We start from the raw sequence: 18,054 nt of genomic DNA, 5'->3' as shown, positions 1-18,054 counted from the left end.
CTAAGGAGACTATTTATCAACAAGATCCTTATTAACTTGGAAAAATGTCTACGCAAGTTGCCCAATTTGGATTCACTTATTATAACTTTATCACTAAGGCCTTGTAGTTTAGTGATATTAGTGTGCATTAAGTTTCACTGGTTTCGTAGTTTCGTCCCGTTTCCCTTCTCTCGTCTAATAAATTTTTTAAAAAGAAAATCTAAATCCATAATTTGATGATTAATTAAGATATAGAACAAGGAAAAGAACTTCTAATAGGAGTAGCTAGCTATAGACAGATGTAGTAAATAAGCATTCAGTTCCATTTATATATAATTGATCAATTTTCAAACAGATATATATAGTTATACATCTTGTTTAATTTGCACCTACTCTTACAACAGAGTTTTGAGTTTAACTTAAATTAATTTCTTCCTCCCGAAGTATCCATAAAAGGAAGAACTAAAACGAAGGTGATCTTCGCACTGAAAGAGCCACCACTTGTGCCCACTGTTTCAATCTCTTCTTCGCTGTCTCCGCATCATCACCTTCATAAAAAAAAAATAGTAAAAAACATGAACAGCTACAATCACGTGAGTTAAATTCTGTGTGAATTTTGTAATTTTTTTTACCTGGTTCAACAATGGAGACGGAGCTTTCGCCTGAGGACGGAGTTTCACATGAATCGGAAGTTACCGTCGAAACAGAAGAAGAAGATCTGGATAACTTATTAACAGCTTGATAAAGCTCCAAAGCGGGAAAAGCTTTCGTAAGCTTCGGATCCAAATCATCCGACGGGTCAAACCCGAATCCTAACTCAAAACAAGCACGGAGTTCTTCGAGGTCCTCGTTGGTGACGCTCGTTGAACGACGGTCGTCAGCAGCGGCAGCAGCGGTGGGGAGGCTCATGGAACGGCGGATGGCGGCGAGGCGCATACGGTTAGTTCTCTTACGTTTGAGCCAAACTTCTTCACGTTGAATGTCAGGAGACCATGATTTGTGTTTGAATAGAGCTTTTTTGGGTGGTTCTGACATTGGGCCCACAGCACCACTCTCAACTGGAGCCGCCGTTTTTTTGTGTCTGAAGAGGGAGACTGAGTAAAGAAAAGGAGTTGATTGCTTGAATATATATATATGGGGGGGGTGGGCTGGCCTGACCAGGGTCTCTCATAATCTTACTAGGAATTCAGTATATTCGATTCTTATGTGGGTCCACGTCATCAGGGGTCAACTTTAATGAATTTTAAATATTTAAACAATAATTTTAAATATTTATTTTTAAATTTGTAAATTTAAGATATATTTAAATTTAATTATTTTTTTAATATAATTATATTGTTGAACAAAATTTACTAGGACAGAAACAGAATCCATAGCCGGGCTTTCACCTCCACCCATGATTGCAGAACTGTAGAAAGAGTTGTATGAAAGAAAAAAGATTTTGAAAGAAAAGATTGGACGTGTTGGATAGTTATAAACTGCATCAATATGTGTGAGTGTTCCATGAGTGAAAGAACAACTTTTTAGATTAAAAAAAAACTGTCTCATACTTATTCTTCACTGAACAATTTCTTTTCCCTCTAAAAATAGTTTTGAAACTTTTTTTTTGAAAAAACATCTTCAAAAAATTGCACACAACACAAAGGCCACTTATCTTTACCCCTTAACACGTCAATGTACTCTTAAAGATGGATATTAAAAAGTTACAAGTTTGAGTAAGGTCAAAATCTGAATACTTGGAGTGCAAGTTGAGCGACGAGAGGCATGAACAAGAAGTGAAAGTAAAGATTGATATTCAAGTCATTCCCAAAAGAGATAGTTTCAAGTATCTTGGGTCTATAATCTAAGGCGACGTGGAGGTTGACGAGGATGTTACTCACCGCATTGGAGCGGGTTGGATGAGATGGAGGCTAGTTTCGGGGGTTTTACAAGAATGTGCCGCCTAGACTTAAGGGCAAGTTCTACAGGGTAGTGGTTAGACCCGCTATGTTGTATGGGGTTGAGTGTTAGCCCGTCAAGTAGTCACATGTCCAGAAGATGAGCGTAGCTGAAATGAGGATGTTGAGATGGATGTGTGGACATACCACAAAAGACAAGATTAGAAATGAAGTTATTAGGGACAAGGTGAGAGTGGCATCCGTGGAAGGCAAGTTGCGGGAATCGAGGCTGCGATGGTTTGGGCATGCGAGGAGGAGAGACATAGATGCCTTGGTCAGGAGGTGTGAGAGGTTGAATATGGCGGGCTTGAGGAAAAGTGAGGGTAGGCCAAAGAAATTGTCACAGCCCAAAATCTTGCCACAGGCGTCGTGATGGCACTTAGTCTCTAAGACTAGGTAAGCCGATTTTATAACAATTTAAGCCATTTTTTTTACCAACAACGGAAATAATTACAAATATAACAACCTCCCAAGACTGGTAATATTAAGTCACGAACTCTAATTGAATACATGAAATGATCTCAAGGATCGAATACTCAATATTGTTTGAATAATAAATAACAGTACAATAAAATGGAAAGACTCCAAGGAATTGCGACGACTAAGCAGCTCTACCTTGAATCCTTACGATCCCACTCTAACTCTGTTTAAGTCTGATATCTCCAATACCTGGCTCTGTACAAAAATGTACAGAAGTGTAGTATGAGTACACCACAGTCGGTACCCCGTAAGTATCAAGACTAAGCTCATTGGAGTAGAGACGAGGTACAGTCAAGATACTCACTAGTCTAATAACCTGTGCAATATAGTATACAAAATAATAGGAAACAAATAACAATAAGGGTAACACAAATCAACCAGTAATATGCCCGGCATGGCAACAAAAATACTATTAATATTGCTCAACAAATAATAAATACAAGTACACCCAATTAAATCAAGTTCTTTAAATAAATATCTTTCACATATAATTCTTTCAAACATAATTTTCTCAAATAAATATCTTTCAAATATAATTCTTTCAATAACTCTTTTTCAAATGTAATTTCCTCAAATAAATATCTTTCACATACAATTCCTTCAAATACTACTTTTTGAATAAAAATCCTTCCAAATAAATATTTTGAATATAATTCTTTCAATTAAAAGTCACCATGTGACACCTCATTTCATAATCATAAAAATACGGGTCTCAGCCCTTTTTATATTTTCACGGCACTTCGTGCTCATAATTAAATCATCATATTTCCTCGGTACCTCGTACTCATTTTTCATATCACATATGCACGGACAGTTCACGTGCCAATAATAAAACCATCATATTTTTCCTGGTACTTCGTGCCCACGTTTCATATCTCAACTGCACGGACAATTCACGTGCCAATATCATCATTATTTACTCACGGCACCCCGTGCCCATATTTCTTTTCATAATCCGTCTGATAATAGCCACAGACTCTCAATTTCAATATAAATCAGACTACTATCAATTTACCAACAACAAGATAAATTGCACAAGGTATAAAAATAAACACAAGAAAAATCACAACATAACATCACATATCATCCGTGACAATAGCCACCCTTATCTCTCTTATAGACACCCTTATCACTCATATAATAGCCTCCCTTATCCCTCCGCCCTGACAATACCAATAGTTACCCTTATCGCTCATATAATGTCACGACCCAATTTCACCTATAGGTCGTGATGGCGCCCAACACTACAGCTAGGCAAGCCAACTAATAAGTCATACGTACATTGGTTAAACTTTTATTCCAAGAAAATAATAAAATACCAACTTCTACCAATGTGTGTGTGCTAAGACCCGGTGTCACAAGTGCATGAGCATCTAGTAGATTATGCAAAACTCCAAATACTGTCTGAAATGAAATAGACATAATATAAATATAAGAAGAGACACTAGTAGCTACAGAATGGCTCAGAAAGGCAGCTCACCACTATGCATCGGGATGACGTGGGTATGTGATGATAGGTCCTCCACTAGTACCTATCTCAGATCCTGTACAAAAAGTGCAGCAAGTGTAGTATGAGTACGTAAACAACGTGTACCCAGTAAGTATCAAGCCTAATCTCGAAGTGGTAGAGACGAGATGGCCGACTTTGACACTCACTATGGGTCAATAATAATAACTAAAATATAACTAGAATATTTAAATCAGCATGATTTACAGAATTTACAATAATTTATTTAATCAGCAGAGATAATCAAATTCCTTTAAATGTAATAATTCTCAATATATTAATTAAATTCCTTCAATTCAGAAAAATTCTAATTTATCAATTTATATCTCATTTACAGGAGTAACAATTAATTCCATAAACAAGCAAGAATAATAATTCATTAAATTTCAAGGATTTTTTAATTTATTAATTAGCTTCCCAAGCTAAAATAAATTATTAAAGTATCGTGTAATTATTATTATTAAGCACGATTTGTGCCGAGGACGTACGGCCCGATCCAGAGTGTCGTGTACACTACCGAGGGACGTGCGGCGCGATCCATAGATGCATCTATCCTGCCGAGGCGTTCGGCCCGCTCCACAAGAAAGGAGGACATTTTCTTATGTGCCTCCGGAAGGACAGTATGTTTATTATAAGATAAATTTGGGAGGAGAACAATTTCTTTTAACAATTAATTGATTTAAATAGAAAATCAAGCCTATGAGATTTCCATCCTTTAATATCTTTATCAAACAATTCACAATATATTCATATATATCAATTAATATTAATTAATCAAAGAATATATATATATATATATATATATATATATATATCAATTAATATTAATTAATCAAAGAATATAATTTACACAAGTAATACATGCTTTGAGTCCTAAACTACCCGGACTTTAGCATTAATAGTAGCTACGCACGGACTCTCGTCACCTCGTGCGTACGTAGCCCCCACAATTAGCAACAATTATTTAATCTTAATCACCTATGAGGTAATTTTCCCCTCACAAGATTAGACAAGAGACTTACCTCGTCTTGCTCCAATTTAATCCACTATAAGGCCTTTTCCACGATTATCCAACTCTGTCTGGCTCGAATCTAGCCAAAATAATTCGATACAATCACTAAATATTATAGGAATCAATTCTATAAGAAAATACTACATTTTAAAGAAAAGATCCGAAATTAATTAAAAATTTGCCCGTGGGGCCCACATCTCGGAATCCGGCGAAAGTTATGAAATCCGACAACCCATTCAATTACGAGTCCAACCATACCAGTTTCACTCAAATCCGACTCTGAATCGATACCGAAATCTCAAAAATTTGTTTCTATGAGATGTCTAAACTTTTTCTAAATTTCAATATCAAAACACTAATTAAATTGTGAAAACAATGATATATTCGTGTATATTGATCAAATACGAGTTAGAATCACTTACCCCAAATGTCTTTCCTTGAAAATCTGTCAAAGGTCGCCTCTGTTCAAGCTCAAGTTTGTCAAAAATGGCAAATGGGTTGGATGCCTCTATTTTTATAACTTACAGATCTGCCCAGTTCGATCTTGGGAGCTCGATCTGTCCAGTTCGATCTTGGGAGCTCGATCTCGGGAGCTCGTTCTTGGGAGCTCGATCTCGGGAGCTTGATTTTTGTCAGGGGGTTCAAGTTGTCAGGGTCCTCGATTTTGTCAGGGGGTTCGAGTTGTCAGGGTCCTCGATTTTGTCAGGGACCTCGATTTTTGTCAGGGGTTCGATTTTTGTCAGGCAGCTTGATTTTGACAGGCAGCCCGATTTTGACAGCATTTCCAGCAGAAAAATTGCAGCAGCTAAGTCCTACTTTTGAACCATTAACCATCTGAAACTCACCCGAGGCCCTCGGGACCTCAACCCAAAACACCAACAAGTCCTAAAACATCATACAAACTTATTTGAAACCTCAAATTACATCAAACAACGCTAAAATCACGAATCATGCTCCAGTTCAAGCTTAATGAAACTTAGAATATTTAACTTCTACATTCGATGTCGGAACCTATCAAATCAACTTCATTGACCTCAAATTTTACACACAAGTCATAAATTACATAATGGAGTTATGAAAATTTTCGGAACTGGATTCTGACTCCGGTATCAAAAAGTCAACTCCCCGGTCAAACTTTCAAACTTTAAATTCCTATTTTAGTCATTTCAAGCCTAATTTCACTACGGACTTCCAAATAAAATTTCGATCATACTCCTAAGTCCAAATTCACCATACGGAGCTGTTGAAATCAACAAAATTCTATTCCGGGGTCGTTTTCTCAAAATATTGACCGAAGTCAAACTTAGCACTTTAAGGCCAACTTAAGGAACCAAGTGTTCCGGTTTCACCTCAAACACTTCCAAATCCCGAACCAACCATCCCCGCAAGTCATAAATCATTACAAGCACCTACGGAAAGTTTTATTTTAGGGAACGGGGTTCTAAAAGTTAAAATGACCGGTTGGGTCATTACATTCTCCACCTCTTAAATAAACGTTCGTCCTCGAACGGGTTTAGAATTATACCTGAAGTACTGAATAAGTCTGGATATCTGCTCCACATGTTTTCCTCGGTCTCCCAAGTCGCTTCCTCGACTGGTTGGCCCCTCCACTGGACTTTTACTGCAGAAATCCTCTTGGATTTCAACTGGCGAACTTGTTTATCAACAATGGCAATTGGCTCCTCTTCATAACCCAAGCTATTATCTAGCTGAACTGTGCTGAAGTCTAACACATGTGATAGGTCGGCATGATACTTCCGGAGAATAGATACGTGAAAAACTGGATGAACTCCCGATAGGCTGGGAGGCAAGGCAAGCTCATAAGCAACCTCCCCAACTCGTTTCAACACCTCAAATGGACCTATAAACCTTGGGCTCAACTTGCCTTTCTTCCCGAATCTCATAATTCCCTTCATCGGCGAAACCTTCAAGAGAACTTTATCACCTACCATAAATGATATATCACGTGCTTTCTGATCCGCGTAACTCTTTTGTCTGGACTGTGCTGTACGAAGTCGCTCCTGAATCAACTTTACCTTTTCCAAGGCATCCCTTACCAAATCAGTACCATATAACTTAGCCTCACCTGGCTCAAACCATCCGATAGGTGAACGATATCGCCGACCATATAAAGCCTCAAATGGAGCCATCTCGATGCTGGATTGGTAACTGTTATTATAAGCAAACTCGGCCAAAGGCAGGAAACGATCCCACTGACCTCCAAAGTCAATCACACATGCCCTGAGCATATCCTCCAAAATTTGAATTGTCCTCTCTGACTGTCCATCGGTCTGCGAATGAAAGGCTGTGCTGAGCTCTACACGGGTCCCCAACTCACTCTGTACTGCTCTCCAGAAATGTGAAGTAAACTGAGGGCCTCTATCTGATATGATGGAAATTGGCACACCGTGCAACCGAATTATCTCCTGAATATAAATCTGGGCCAACCTCTCTGAAGTATACGTAGTCACAACAGGAATAAAATGTGCCGACTTGGTCAACCTGTCAACAATCACCCAAACTGCATCAAACTTCCTCAAGGTCCGCGGCAACCCAACTACAAAATCCATAGTAATTCATTCCCATTTCCACTCTGGTATGGTCATCTGCTGGAGTAGGCCACCCGGCCTCTGGTGCTCATATTTAACTTGCTGGCAATTTAGACACCGAGCTTCATACTCAACTATGTCCTTTTTCATTCGTCGCCACCAATAATGTTGCCTCAAGTCACGATACATCTTAGTAGCACCTGGATGAATAGAATACCGAGAACTGTGTGCCTCTTCCAGGATCTTTTTCCTCAGCCCATCCACATTAGGAACACATAGACGATACTGGAGTCGCAGAACACCATCCGCTCTAATAGTAACTTCCTTGGTATCACCTCGAAGTACCGTTTCATGAAGAACCACCAGGTGTGGGTCATCATACTGGCAAGCCTTGATCTGCTCCAATAGTGAAGATTGGGCCACAACACATGCAAGAACTCGGCTGGGCTCTGAAATGTCCAGCCTCACAAGTCTGTTAGCCAAGGACTAAATATCTGAGGCTAATGGCCTTTCCTCTGCTGAAATGAAAGCCAAACTACCCATACTCTCCGCCTTTCTGCTCAAGGCATCTGCAACCACATTTGCTTTGCCCGGATGATACAAGATAGTAATATTATAATCTTTTAGTAACTCCAGCCATCTACGTTGTCTCAAATTTAGGTCCCTCTACTTGAACAAATGCTGCAAACTGCGATGATCAGTGTAAACTTCACAAGACACCCCATAAATATAATGCCTCCAAATCTTAAGAGCGTGAACAATCGCAGCTAACTCCAAATCATGTACCGGATAATTCTTTTCGTGGGGCTTCAGCTGACGTGAAGCATATGCAATAACTTGCCCTTCCTGCATCAATACACAACCCAAGCCAACGCGCAAAGCGTCGCAATACACTATATACATCCCCGAACCGGAAGGCAACACTAACAGTGGTGCTGTAGTCAATGATGTCTTGAGCTTCTGAAAGCTCACCTCACAATCATCGGACCATCGGAATGGGGCACCCTTCTGGGTTAATTTGGTCAAAGGTGCTGCAATAGATGAAAAACCTTCCACGAACCGACGATAATAACCTGCCAAACCCAGAAAACTCCTGATATCAGTCGCCGAAGTGGGACGATGCCAATTCTGAACTGCCTCAATCTTTTTGGGATCAACTTTAATACCTTCGCCCGATACAATATGTCCCAAAAATGCTACAGACTCAAGCCAGAACTCACATTTAGAGAACTTAGCATATAGCTTTTTGTTCCCGCAATGTCTGAAGCACTAATCTCATATGCTGCTCATGTTCCTCCTTACTGCGCGAATAGATTAATATGTCATCAATGAAGACAATGACAAACAAATCAATATATGGCATGAATACCCTGTTCATCAGATCCATAAATGCTGCCAGGGAATTAGTTAAACCAAAAGACATTACCAGAAACTCATAATGACCATATCTAGTACGGAAAGCAGTCTTCAGAACATCCGAATCCCGAATCTTCAACTGATGGTACCCCAACCTCAAGTCGATTTTAGAGAATACCCTAGCACCCTGCAACTGGTCAAATAGATCATCAATACGCGACAACGGGTACTTGTTCTTAATAGTGACTTTGTTCAATTGGCGATAATCAATACACATCCGCATTGTTCCATCCTTCTTTTTCACAAATAATACTGTGCACCCCAACGCGATATACTCAGTCTAACGAATCCTTTGGCTAGTAACTCTTCAAGCTGTTCTTTCAATTCTTTCAATTCTTTCGGAGCCATGCTATACGGTGGGATAGATATAGGCTGGGTATCTGAAGCCAAGTCAATACAGAAATCAATATCACGATCAGGTGGCATACCTGGAAGATCTGACGAGAATACATCGGGGAACTCCCAAACTACAGACACTGAATCAATAGCCAGAGTCTCTGCAGTAGTATCCCAAACATAGGCTAGATAAGCCAAACAACCCTTCTCAACCATGTGTTGAGCCTTTATAAAAGAAATAACTCGATTAAATGAACTAATAGGCGAACCTTTCCACTCCAACTTAGGTAATGCTGGAATAGCCAAGGTAACAGTCTTGGCATGACAATCTAGAATAGCATGATATGGAGATAACCAGTCCATGCCCAGAATAATTTCAAAATCGGTCATCTCAAGCAATAGGAGATCTGCTCTAGTTTCATAACCACAGAATGTAATAATACAGGACCGGTAGATCTGGTTCACAACAACAGAATCGCCCACAGGAGTGGACACATATACAGGAGTACTCAAGGACTCACGAGAAACACCCAGGAATGGAGCAAATAGAGATGACACATATGAATACGTAGATCCTGGATCAAATAATACTGAGGCATCTTTGCCACAAACAGAAATAATACCTGTAGTCACAACATCTGAGGCCTCTGCATCTGGTTTAGCCGGAAAAGCATAGAACCGAGCTGGAGCGCCAACTGTCTGGCCTCCGCTTGGATGACCTCCACCTCTAGGACGGCCCCTACCCACCTGTCCTCCACCTCTGGGTGGTCGGACTACTAGTGGAGCAACTGGTCCGGTAAGCATAGGCTGCTGACCCTGCTGTATTGGTCTACCTCGAAGCCTGGGGCAAAACCTCCGCATGTGACTGGGATCCCCGCACTCGTAACAAGTCTTCGGTGCGATGGGCTGCTGACTAAGTGTCTGGCCTTAGGGACCTGAATACCCACTGGGAGGACCCTGAATAGCTGGTGGGCGGTGAGAACTCTCTGGGATAGTACTGAGATAAGGTCGCACTGGAGCACCTCGAGGAGGTGGTGGTACTGGATATGGGGGTCTGCTGGACTGTCCCCTCACGAACTGACCTCTGCCCCCGGACGGAGCACCTCTGAACTCTCCAGAGTACCTGAACCGCTTATCTCTCATAATCTGCTCTCGGCTACGCTGACGTACACCTTCAATCCTCCGGGCTATATCCACAACTCGCTCATAAGAAGTACCCATCTCAACCTCTCGAGCCATAGTGTCCTGAATACCAGTATGTAAACCGGCTACAAACCTTCGCACTCTCTCCACCTCAGTAAGGAGTATCATTAGTGCATGGCGAGATAATTCAGAAAACCTCACCTTATAATCAGTCACTGACATCTGACCCTGCTGGAGCTGCTCAAACTGAAACCGCAACTCTTCCCTCTGGGAGGGTGGAATATACCTGTCCAAGAAGATACGGGTGAACCTGTCCCAAGTCATGGGAGGAGAATCTGCTGGTCTGCCAAGAGCATAAGACTGCCACCATCTACGGGCTCTATCCTCTAGCTGAAAAGTAGCGAAATCAACCCCATGGGATTCCAATATCCTCATGTTGTACAGTCTATCCTTGCAACGATCAATGACATCATGTGGATCCTCATGTCGCTCACCCCCGAAGACAGGAGGATGTAGTCTAGTCCATCTGTCCAATAGTTTCTGAGGATCAGCGGCTACAGCTGGCCTGGGCTCAGGTGTAGCTGCTGCCACTGGCTGGACTCCACCCACGGGTAGTGCACCTTGGGTCTGATATACAGCAGCTGCTTGTCCATGAGCCTGTGCGGTAGGGGTCTGTGCTCCCCCGCCCGCCTGAGATGTGGTTGGGTCTGCCGGAAATAAACCGACCTGAGTCATATTATCCATGAATCGCAGCATACGACCCATGACATCCTGAAATTCCGGTGCAGATGTGAAGTCCACCGGAGCTGGCTCTGCCACAGGCACCTCACCCTGTTCCTCAATAATGGGATTCTCTGCTGGATCCACTGGCGGCATAATCGGAATAGTCCTGGGACGTCCTCGCCCTCTACCACAGGCTGGAGCCCTCCCTCGGCCTCTGCCTCGGCCTCTAGCAACTGGGGAGTAGCTCTTCCCTGGTCTGGAATCTCATTAGAGCGTGTTCTCACCATCTGTGAGAGAATAAGAGAAGGATATTTAGTACTACATCAATTGCACGATAGAATATGAAGAAAGGTAGTTTCCTAACACTATATAGCCTCTCGAAGATAAGTACAGGCGTCTCCGTACTGATCCGCAAGACTCTATTAGGTCTGCTCATAACTTGTGAGACCTACGTAAACCTAGTGCTCTGATACCATGTTGTCACGACCCAATTTTACCTATAGGTCGTGATGGCGCCCAACACTACAGTTAGGCAAGCCAACTAATAAGTCATACGTACATTGGTTAAACTTTTATTCCAAAAAAATAATAAAATACCAACTTCTACCAATGTGTGTGTGCCAAGACCCGGTGTCACAAGTGCATGAGCATCTAGTAGATTATACAAAACTCCAAATACTGTCTGAAATGAAATAGACAGAATATACATATAAGAAGAGACACTGGTAGCTGCAGAACGGCTCAGAAAGGCAGCTCACCACTATGCCTCGGGATGACGTGGGTATGTGATGATAGGTCCTCCACTAGTACCTGTCTCAGATCCTGCACAAAAAGTGCAGCAAGTGTAGTATAAGTACGTAAACAACGTGTACCCAGTAAGTATCAAGCCTAATCTCGAAGTGGTAGAGACAAGATGTCCGACTTTGACACTCACTATGGGTCAATAATAATAACTGAAATATAACTAGAATATTTAAATCAGCATGATTTACAGAATTTACAATAATTTATTTAATTAGCAGAGATAATCAAATTCCTTTAAATGTAACAATTCTCAATATATTAATTAAATTCCTTCAATTCAGAAAAATTCCAATTTATCAATTTAAATCTCATTTACAGGAGTAACAATTAATTCCATAAACAAGCAAGAATAATAATTTATTAAATTCTAAGGATTTTCCAATTTATTAATTAGCTTCCAAAGCTGAAATAAATTATTAAAGTATCGTGTAATTATTATTATTAAGCACGATTTGTGCCGAGGACGTACGGCCCGATCCAGAGTGTCGTGTACACTACCGAGGGACGTGCGGCGCGATCCATAGATGCATCTATCCTGCCGAGGCGTTCGGCCCGCTCCACAAGAAAGGAGGACATTTTCTTATGTGCCTCCGGAAGGACAGTATGTTTATTATAAGATAAATTTGGGAGGAGAACAATTTCTTTTAACAATTAATTGATTTAAATAGAAAATCAAGCCTATGAGATTTCCATCCTTTAATATCTTTATCAAACAATTCACAATATATTCATATATATCAATTAATATTAATTAATATATCAATTAATATTAACTAATCAAAGAATATAATTTACACAAGTAATACATGCTTTGAGTCCTAAACTACCCGGACTTTAGCATTAACAGTAGCTACGCACGGACTCTCGTCACCTCATGCGTACGTAGCCCCCACAATTAGCAATAATTATTTAATCTTAATCACCTATGAGGTAATTTCCCCCTCACAAGATTAGACAAGAGACTTACCTCGTCTTGCTCCAATTTAATCCAATATAAGGCCTTTTCCACGATTATCCAACTTCGTCTGGCTCGAATCTAGCCAAAATAATTCGATACGATCACTAAATATTATAGGAATCAATTCTATAAGAAAATACTACATTTTAAAGAAAAGAACCGAAATTAATTAAAAATTTGCCCGCGGGACTCACACCTCGAAATCCGGCGAAAGTTATGAAATCCGATAATCCATTCAATTACGAGTCCAACCATACCAGTTTCACTGAAATCCGACTCCGAATCGACACCAAAATCTCAAAATTTCGTTTCTATGAGATTTCTAAACTTTTTCCAAATTTCAATCTCAAAACACTAATTAAATTGTGAAAACAATGATATATTAGTGTATATTGATCAAATCTGAGTTAGAATCACTTACCCCAAATGTATTTCCTTGAAAATCTGTCAAAAGTCGCCTCTGTTCAAGCTCAAGTTTGTCAAAAATGGCAAATGGGTTGAATGCCTCTGTTTTTATAATTTACAGATCTGCCCAATTCGATCTTGGGAGCTCGATCTGTCCATTTCGATCTTGGGAGCTCGATCTGTCCATTTCGATCTTGGGAGCTCGATCTGTCCAGTTCGATCTTGGGAGCTCGATCTCAGGAGCTCGTTCTTGGGAGCTCGATCTCGGGAGCTCGATTTTTGTCAGGGACCTCGATTTTGTCAGGGGGTTCGAGTTGTCAGGGTCCTCGATTTTGTCAGGGACCTCGATTTTTGTCAGGGGTTCGATTTTTGTCAGGCAGCTCGATTTTGACAAGCAGCCCGATTTTGACAGCATTTTCAGCAGAAAAATTGTAGCAGCTTTTGCAGCAGCTAAGTCCTACTTTTGATCCATTAACCATCCGAAACTCACCCGAAACCCTCGGGACCTCAACCCAAAACACCAACAAGTCCTAAAACATCATACAAACTTATTTGAAACCTCAAATCACATCAAACAATGCTAAAATCACGAATCATGCTCCAATTCAAGCTTAATGAAACTTAGAATTTTTAACTTCTACATTCGATGTCGGAACCTATCAAATCAACTCCGATTGACCTCAAATTTTACACACAAGTCATAAATTACATAATGGAGCTATAAAAATTTTCGGAATTAGATTCCGACTCCGGTATCAAAAAGTCAACTCCCCGGTCAAACTTTCAAACTTTAAATTCCTATTTTAGCCATTTCAAGCCTAATTTCACTACGGACTTTCAAATAAAATTTCGATCACGCTCCTAAGTCCAAAATCACCATACGGAGATGTTGAAATCAACAAAATTCTATTCCGGGGTCGTTTTCTCCAAAATATTGACCGAAGTCAAACTTAGCACTTTAAGGCCAACTTAAGGAACCAAGTGTTCCGGTTTCACCTCAAACACTTCCAAATCCCGAACCAACCATCCCCGCAAGTCATAAATCATTAAAAGCACCTACAAAAAGTTTTATTTTAGGGAACGGGGTTCTAAAAATTAAAATGACCGGTTGGGTCATTACATATAACCACCCTTATCTCTCCTATAATCACCCTTAGCTCTCCTATAGCCACCCTTATCTCTCCTATAGCCATCCTTATCGCTCTGCGTAGACAATATCCTAACATACATAATAACAGTGAAATGCCACCCTTATACCCACATAATATCAACAGTGAAATGACACCCTTATATCCTCAAAATAATAACTCAACAATTTACACAGAATATTATCACGACAGCATAACAAAAATTAATTCATAACACAATTTGCCCAATGGACACAACTAATTCCAAAGATATAACAAATTAATTAATTTCACAACAAATAGCCGAAGACTCCACACAATGTGTATAAGACCTCAAAAATAATCAGCAGAGATAGAAATTACTCAGCATAGGGCAACATCTTCATTAATCTAAATTCTCAATAATTATATAAACACCTCTTCTTAAGCTCATTTAATTTATTATTTGCATAGAAAAAATCCATAATGAAATTAAATTTCAAGAAATATCAAACCATCAAACTCACAAAATTCACATAAATATAAAACTAACATTCACTTCAAATCGTCATATAAAAATAAATTCAATAAATGCGAATTGAGGTATGGCAAATAGATGATTAAATAAATGCCATCAATTATTCAATTTACTACACAATATGCCCAAGACTTTAACTTAGTAAATATTTCACATATAAGCCCGAGTGCATACTCGTCACCTCGCGTACACGGCTTTTCACATTTCACAAATGGCACATAAGACTCGATGCCTAAGGGGTAATTCCCCCACTCAAGGTTAGGTAAGATAGTTAGCTTTTTGAATTTAGGCCGATATTCCAAAATAGCTTTCTCACGTGAATTGACCTCCGGACGGCTCCAATCTTTCATGAGCCTTCCTTACATTACTACGAGGTTCCGAAAATCCTAGAAACTTCAATATATTTAGAAACATAACAAAAGTGAACCATAATTAGGAAGATTTTCATGGTTTCAGCTCATTTGAGCATTTTATCAAACACTAGGTTTGTAAATTTGGTTACAAGGTTCTTCTACAAGATTTCCTTCATTCCACAACTCAATCTTTACTTATTTGATCTCAACAATCTTCCCACAAAACTTATTGGTACAAGAATATATACATAATACTCTTACACCCAAGAATCATACTTCCAATCACCAATCTTTTACCCCAAACTCGAAATTTTAAGACTAGAGGTTGAAGCTTACCTCTTAGATGAAGATCTTGTGATTAGCTTCCTTGATTCTTGAAGATTGGATGATTAGAATGTTAGGTTCCCTCTTTCTCTCTTTAAAATGCTCTTACCTCTCTCTAAAACCCTCAGGAAAATACCCCAAAGGCTATTTATTAAAATAGGGTCGGGCTATGAAAATATAAAAATTAATCCTCCGAAAGCAGGTATGCGGTCGCATAATGGACTGCATAATGGGTATGCGGGCCGCACAATGGTCGCAAAATTCGGTGCCCAGAACTGGGCTGTTCTGGACTTCTGGTCCATTCTGCGACCAGTTTGCGGTCGTAGAAGCAGTTTCGCGATCACATAACTATTCTGCGATTGCAGAATTGGTCGCATAATCGTATTTTTCCAGCCTTTGGTAATGTGGTCATAACTTCTTGTAGGAATGTCCAAATGATGAACGGTTTGAAGAGTTAGAAATTAAACTCAAAGATCTTTCATTTGATAGGTAATAAACCATATAACACTTCGTATCATGAGAGTTATACTCATTTGAAGTTAGGTCTTGTGTGAACTCACTTGAAACTTTAGTCTATTATGAAATTTCTAACTTCTACATTCGATGCCGAAACCTAACGAATCAAATCCGATTAACCTCAAATTTTGCACACAAGTCATAAATGACATAACAGACCTATTTTAATTTTCAGAATCGGATTCCGACCTCGTTATCAAAAATTCAACCTTCGATCGAATTTTCCGAAAATCGTCTATTTTCCAACTTTCGCCAAAATGCGTCAAATTGTCCTACGGACTTTCAAATCCAAATCCTGACATACGCCTAAGTCCGAAATTACCATACAAAGTTATTGATATCATCAAAATTCCATTACGGGGTCGTTTGTTCAAAAGTCAACTCTCTGGTCAACTCTTTCCATTTAAGCTTCTAGATAAGAATTGTTCTTTCAATTTATTTTCGAATCTTCCGAAAATCAAACTCGACCACACCCGCGGGTCATAATACATATTACGAAGTTGCCCGAGAAATTAAGTCACAGAACGGGGCGTTAATTCTTAAAATGATAAGTCGGGTCGTTACAGAAATATTGGGAAGGGGTGATTAGGCAAGACATGTCGGTGCTTCACCTAACCGAGGACATGTCTAACGATAGAAAGGTATGGAGGTCGAGGATTAAGGTAGTGGGTTGACATGTAGTTGTGACTTCCTCCTAGGTTTACCAGTAGTATCCTTGTTGATGGTTGAGAGATACTTTCTTTTAGATTGTTAGTGTATCGGGTACTTAGCTACCATAATTGCACGTCCATTGTTGTTGTTGTTTTTTTAAACTGCTACTGGAAATTGTTGCTCCCTAACTGTTACTATTTGACGCTACATTTTCTCCTATTAAAATAAAAATTGTTGCTTCCTGATTGTTATTATTTGATGCTACTTTTTCTCCCCTTTTTTCTTATTGTCTTTTGTCTCCCTCTTTCCCCCTCTTTCTTCTTCTTCTTCCTTTATATTCCTTGACACCTTTTTTTGAGCCGAGGGTCTATCGGAAACAACCTCTCTACCTTTTCAGGTAGGGGTAAGGTCTGCGTACACACTACCATCCCCAAACCCCACATATAAAATTATACTGAATTTGTTGTTGTTTTTGTTATTATTGTTATTGTTGTTGTACATATGCTTTGCGTTTTCGTTGATAGAATGAGATAAAAGTAATAGTATTATTTCATCCGTCTTTTTATGATGTTTGACTGAACATAAAATATAAGAAAATAAGAAAATAAAAACTTTTGCCATTATCAAAAGCTTATTAAACATGGTATGACATGTGTATAATTATAAGCGCATGATTAAAGAACCGTATAACATTTATACATGATTAAGAATAAAGTAGTTGGGTTAATTTCTAATGATAATATAACAAGTTAACATCATATTATTGGAAAGTTGTTTACTTGGCTTTAGATCATGACTTTCTTCATTCCAAATATATTGTACAGTAGCTGGTTGCTCAAAATATATACATTGGAGTCATTATTTTTGAAATATAAGGAATGAACCATCGTTCTCATGTCACTGCATCGTTGTTTTAATTATAGTCTTGCGTATTCCTTATTGTATGATATTTTTGGACAAGGTAATAGCTTCTCACATGTGTGTTCTTTTAACCAATAGAATGATTTTTAAATTATTTATTCGCCGATATTAATTTTCTCAATTAGCACTCAACAACTAGAAAACTTAACTAGGAAACTTATAAAAGTATATAATACAAAAGGTAAAAGAAAGAGGTAAATCATCAGCGAAAATATTTTTTCTTAATATTATTATTAACTAAATTTTTACTTGTGATAAGATAAACAAATAGAATATTAATGGTATTATTATTGATGTAACATTTTATAATACAAGAAGTTTAAGTATTAGGGTTTGCAATATATGGGATATATAGGTAAATGATTCTAAGTACAATACAAATTATTTAGGGTAAAT

At 39.1% G+C, this 18,054-nt stretch overlaps 1 protein-coding gene across 1 annotated transcript; it reads right to left on the bottom strand.

The window, feature by feature from the left end:
- Positions 1-281: 281 nt before the first annotated feature.
- On the bottom strand, positions 282-1,065 carry LOC104106032 (uncharacterized). The gene is made up of 2 exons (XM_009614494.4): positions 612-1,065; positions 282-527 (listed from the first exon to the last, which is right to left on the bottom strand). The coding sequence occupies exons 1-2, from the start codon at positions 1,012-1,014 to the stop codon at positions 442-444; spliced, it is 489 nt and encodes a 162-aa protein (XP_009612789.1). The 5' UTR covers positions 1,015-1,065; the 3' UTR covers positions 282-441.
- Between the last annotated feature and the right edge of the window lie 16,989 nt (positions 1,066-18,054).

The sequence above is a fragment of the Nicotiana tomentosiformis genome, chromosome 1 (genome assembly GCF_000390325.3).
Source record: "Nicotiana tomentosiformis chromosome 1, ASM39032v3, whole genome shotgun sequence".
In the NCBI taxonomy this organism is placed as follows: domain Eukaryota; kingdom Viridiplantae; phylum Streptophyta; class Magnoliopsida; order Solanales; family Solanaceae; genus Nicotiana; species Nicotiana tomentosiformis.
This window is presented reverse-complemented; position numbering and strand designations above follow the sequence as displayed.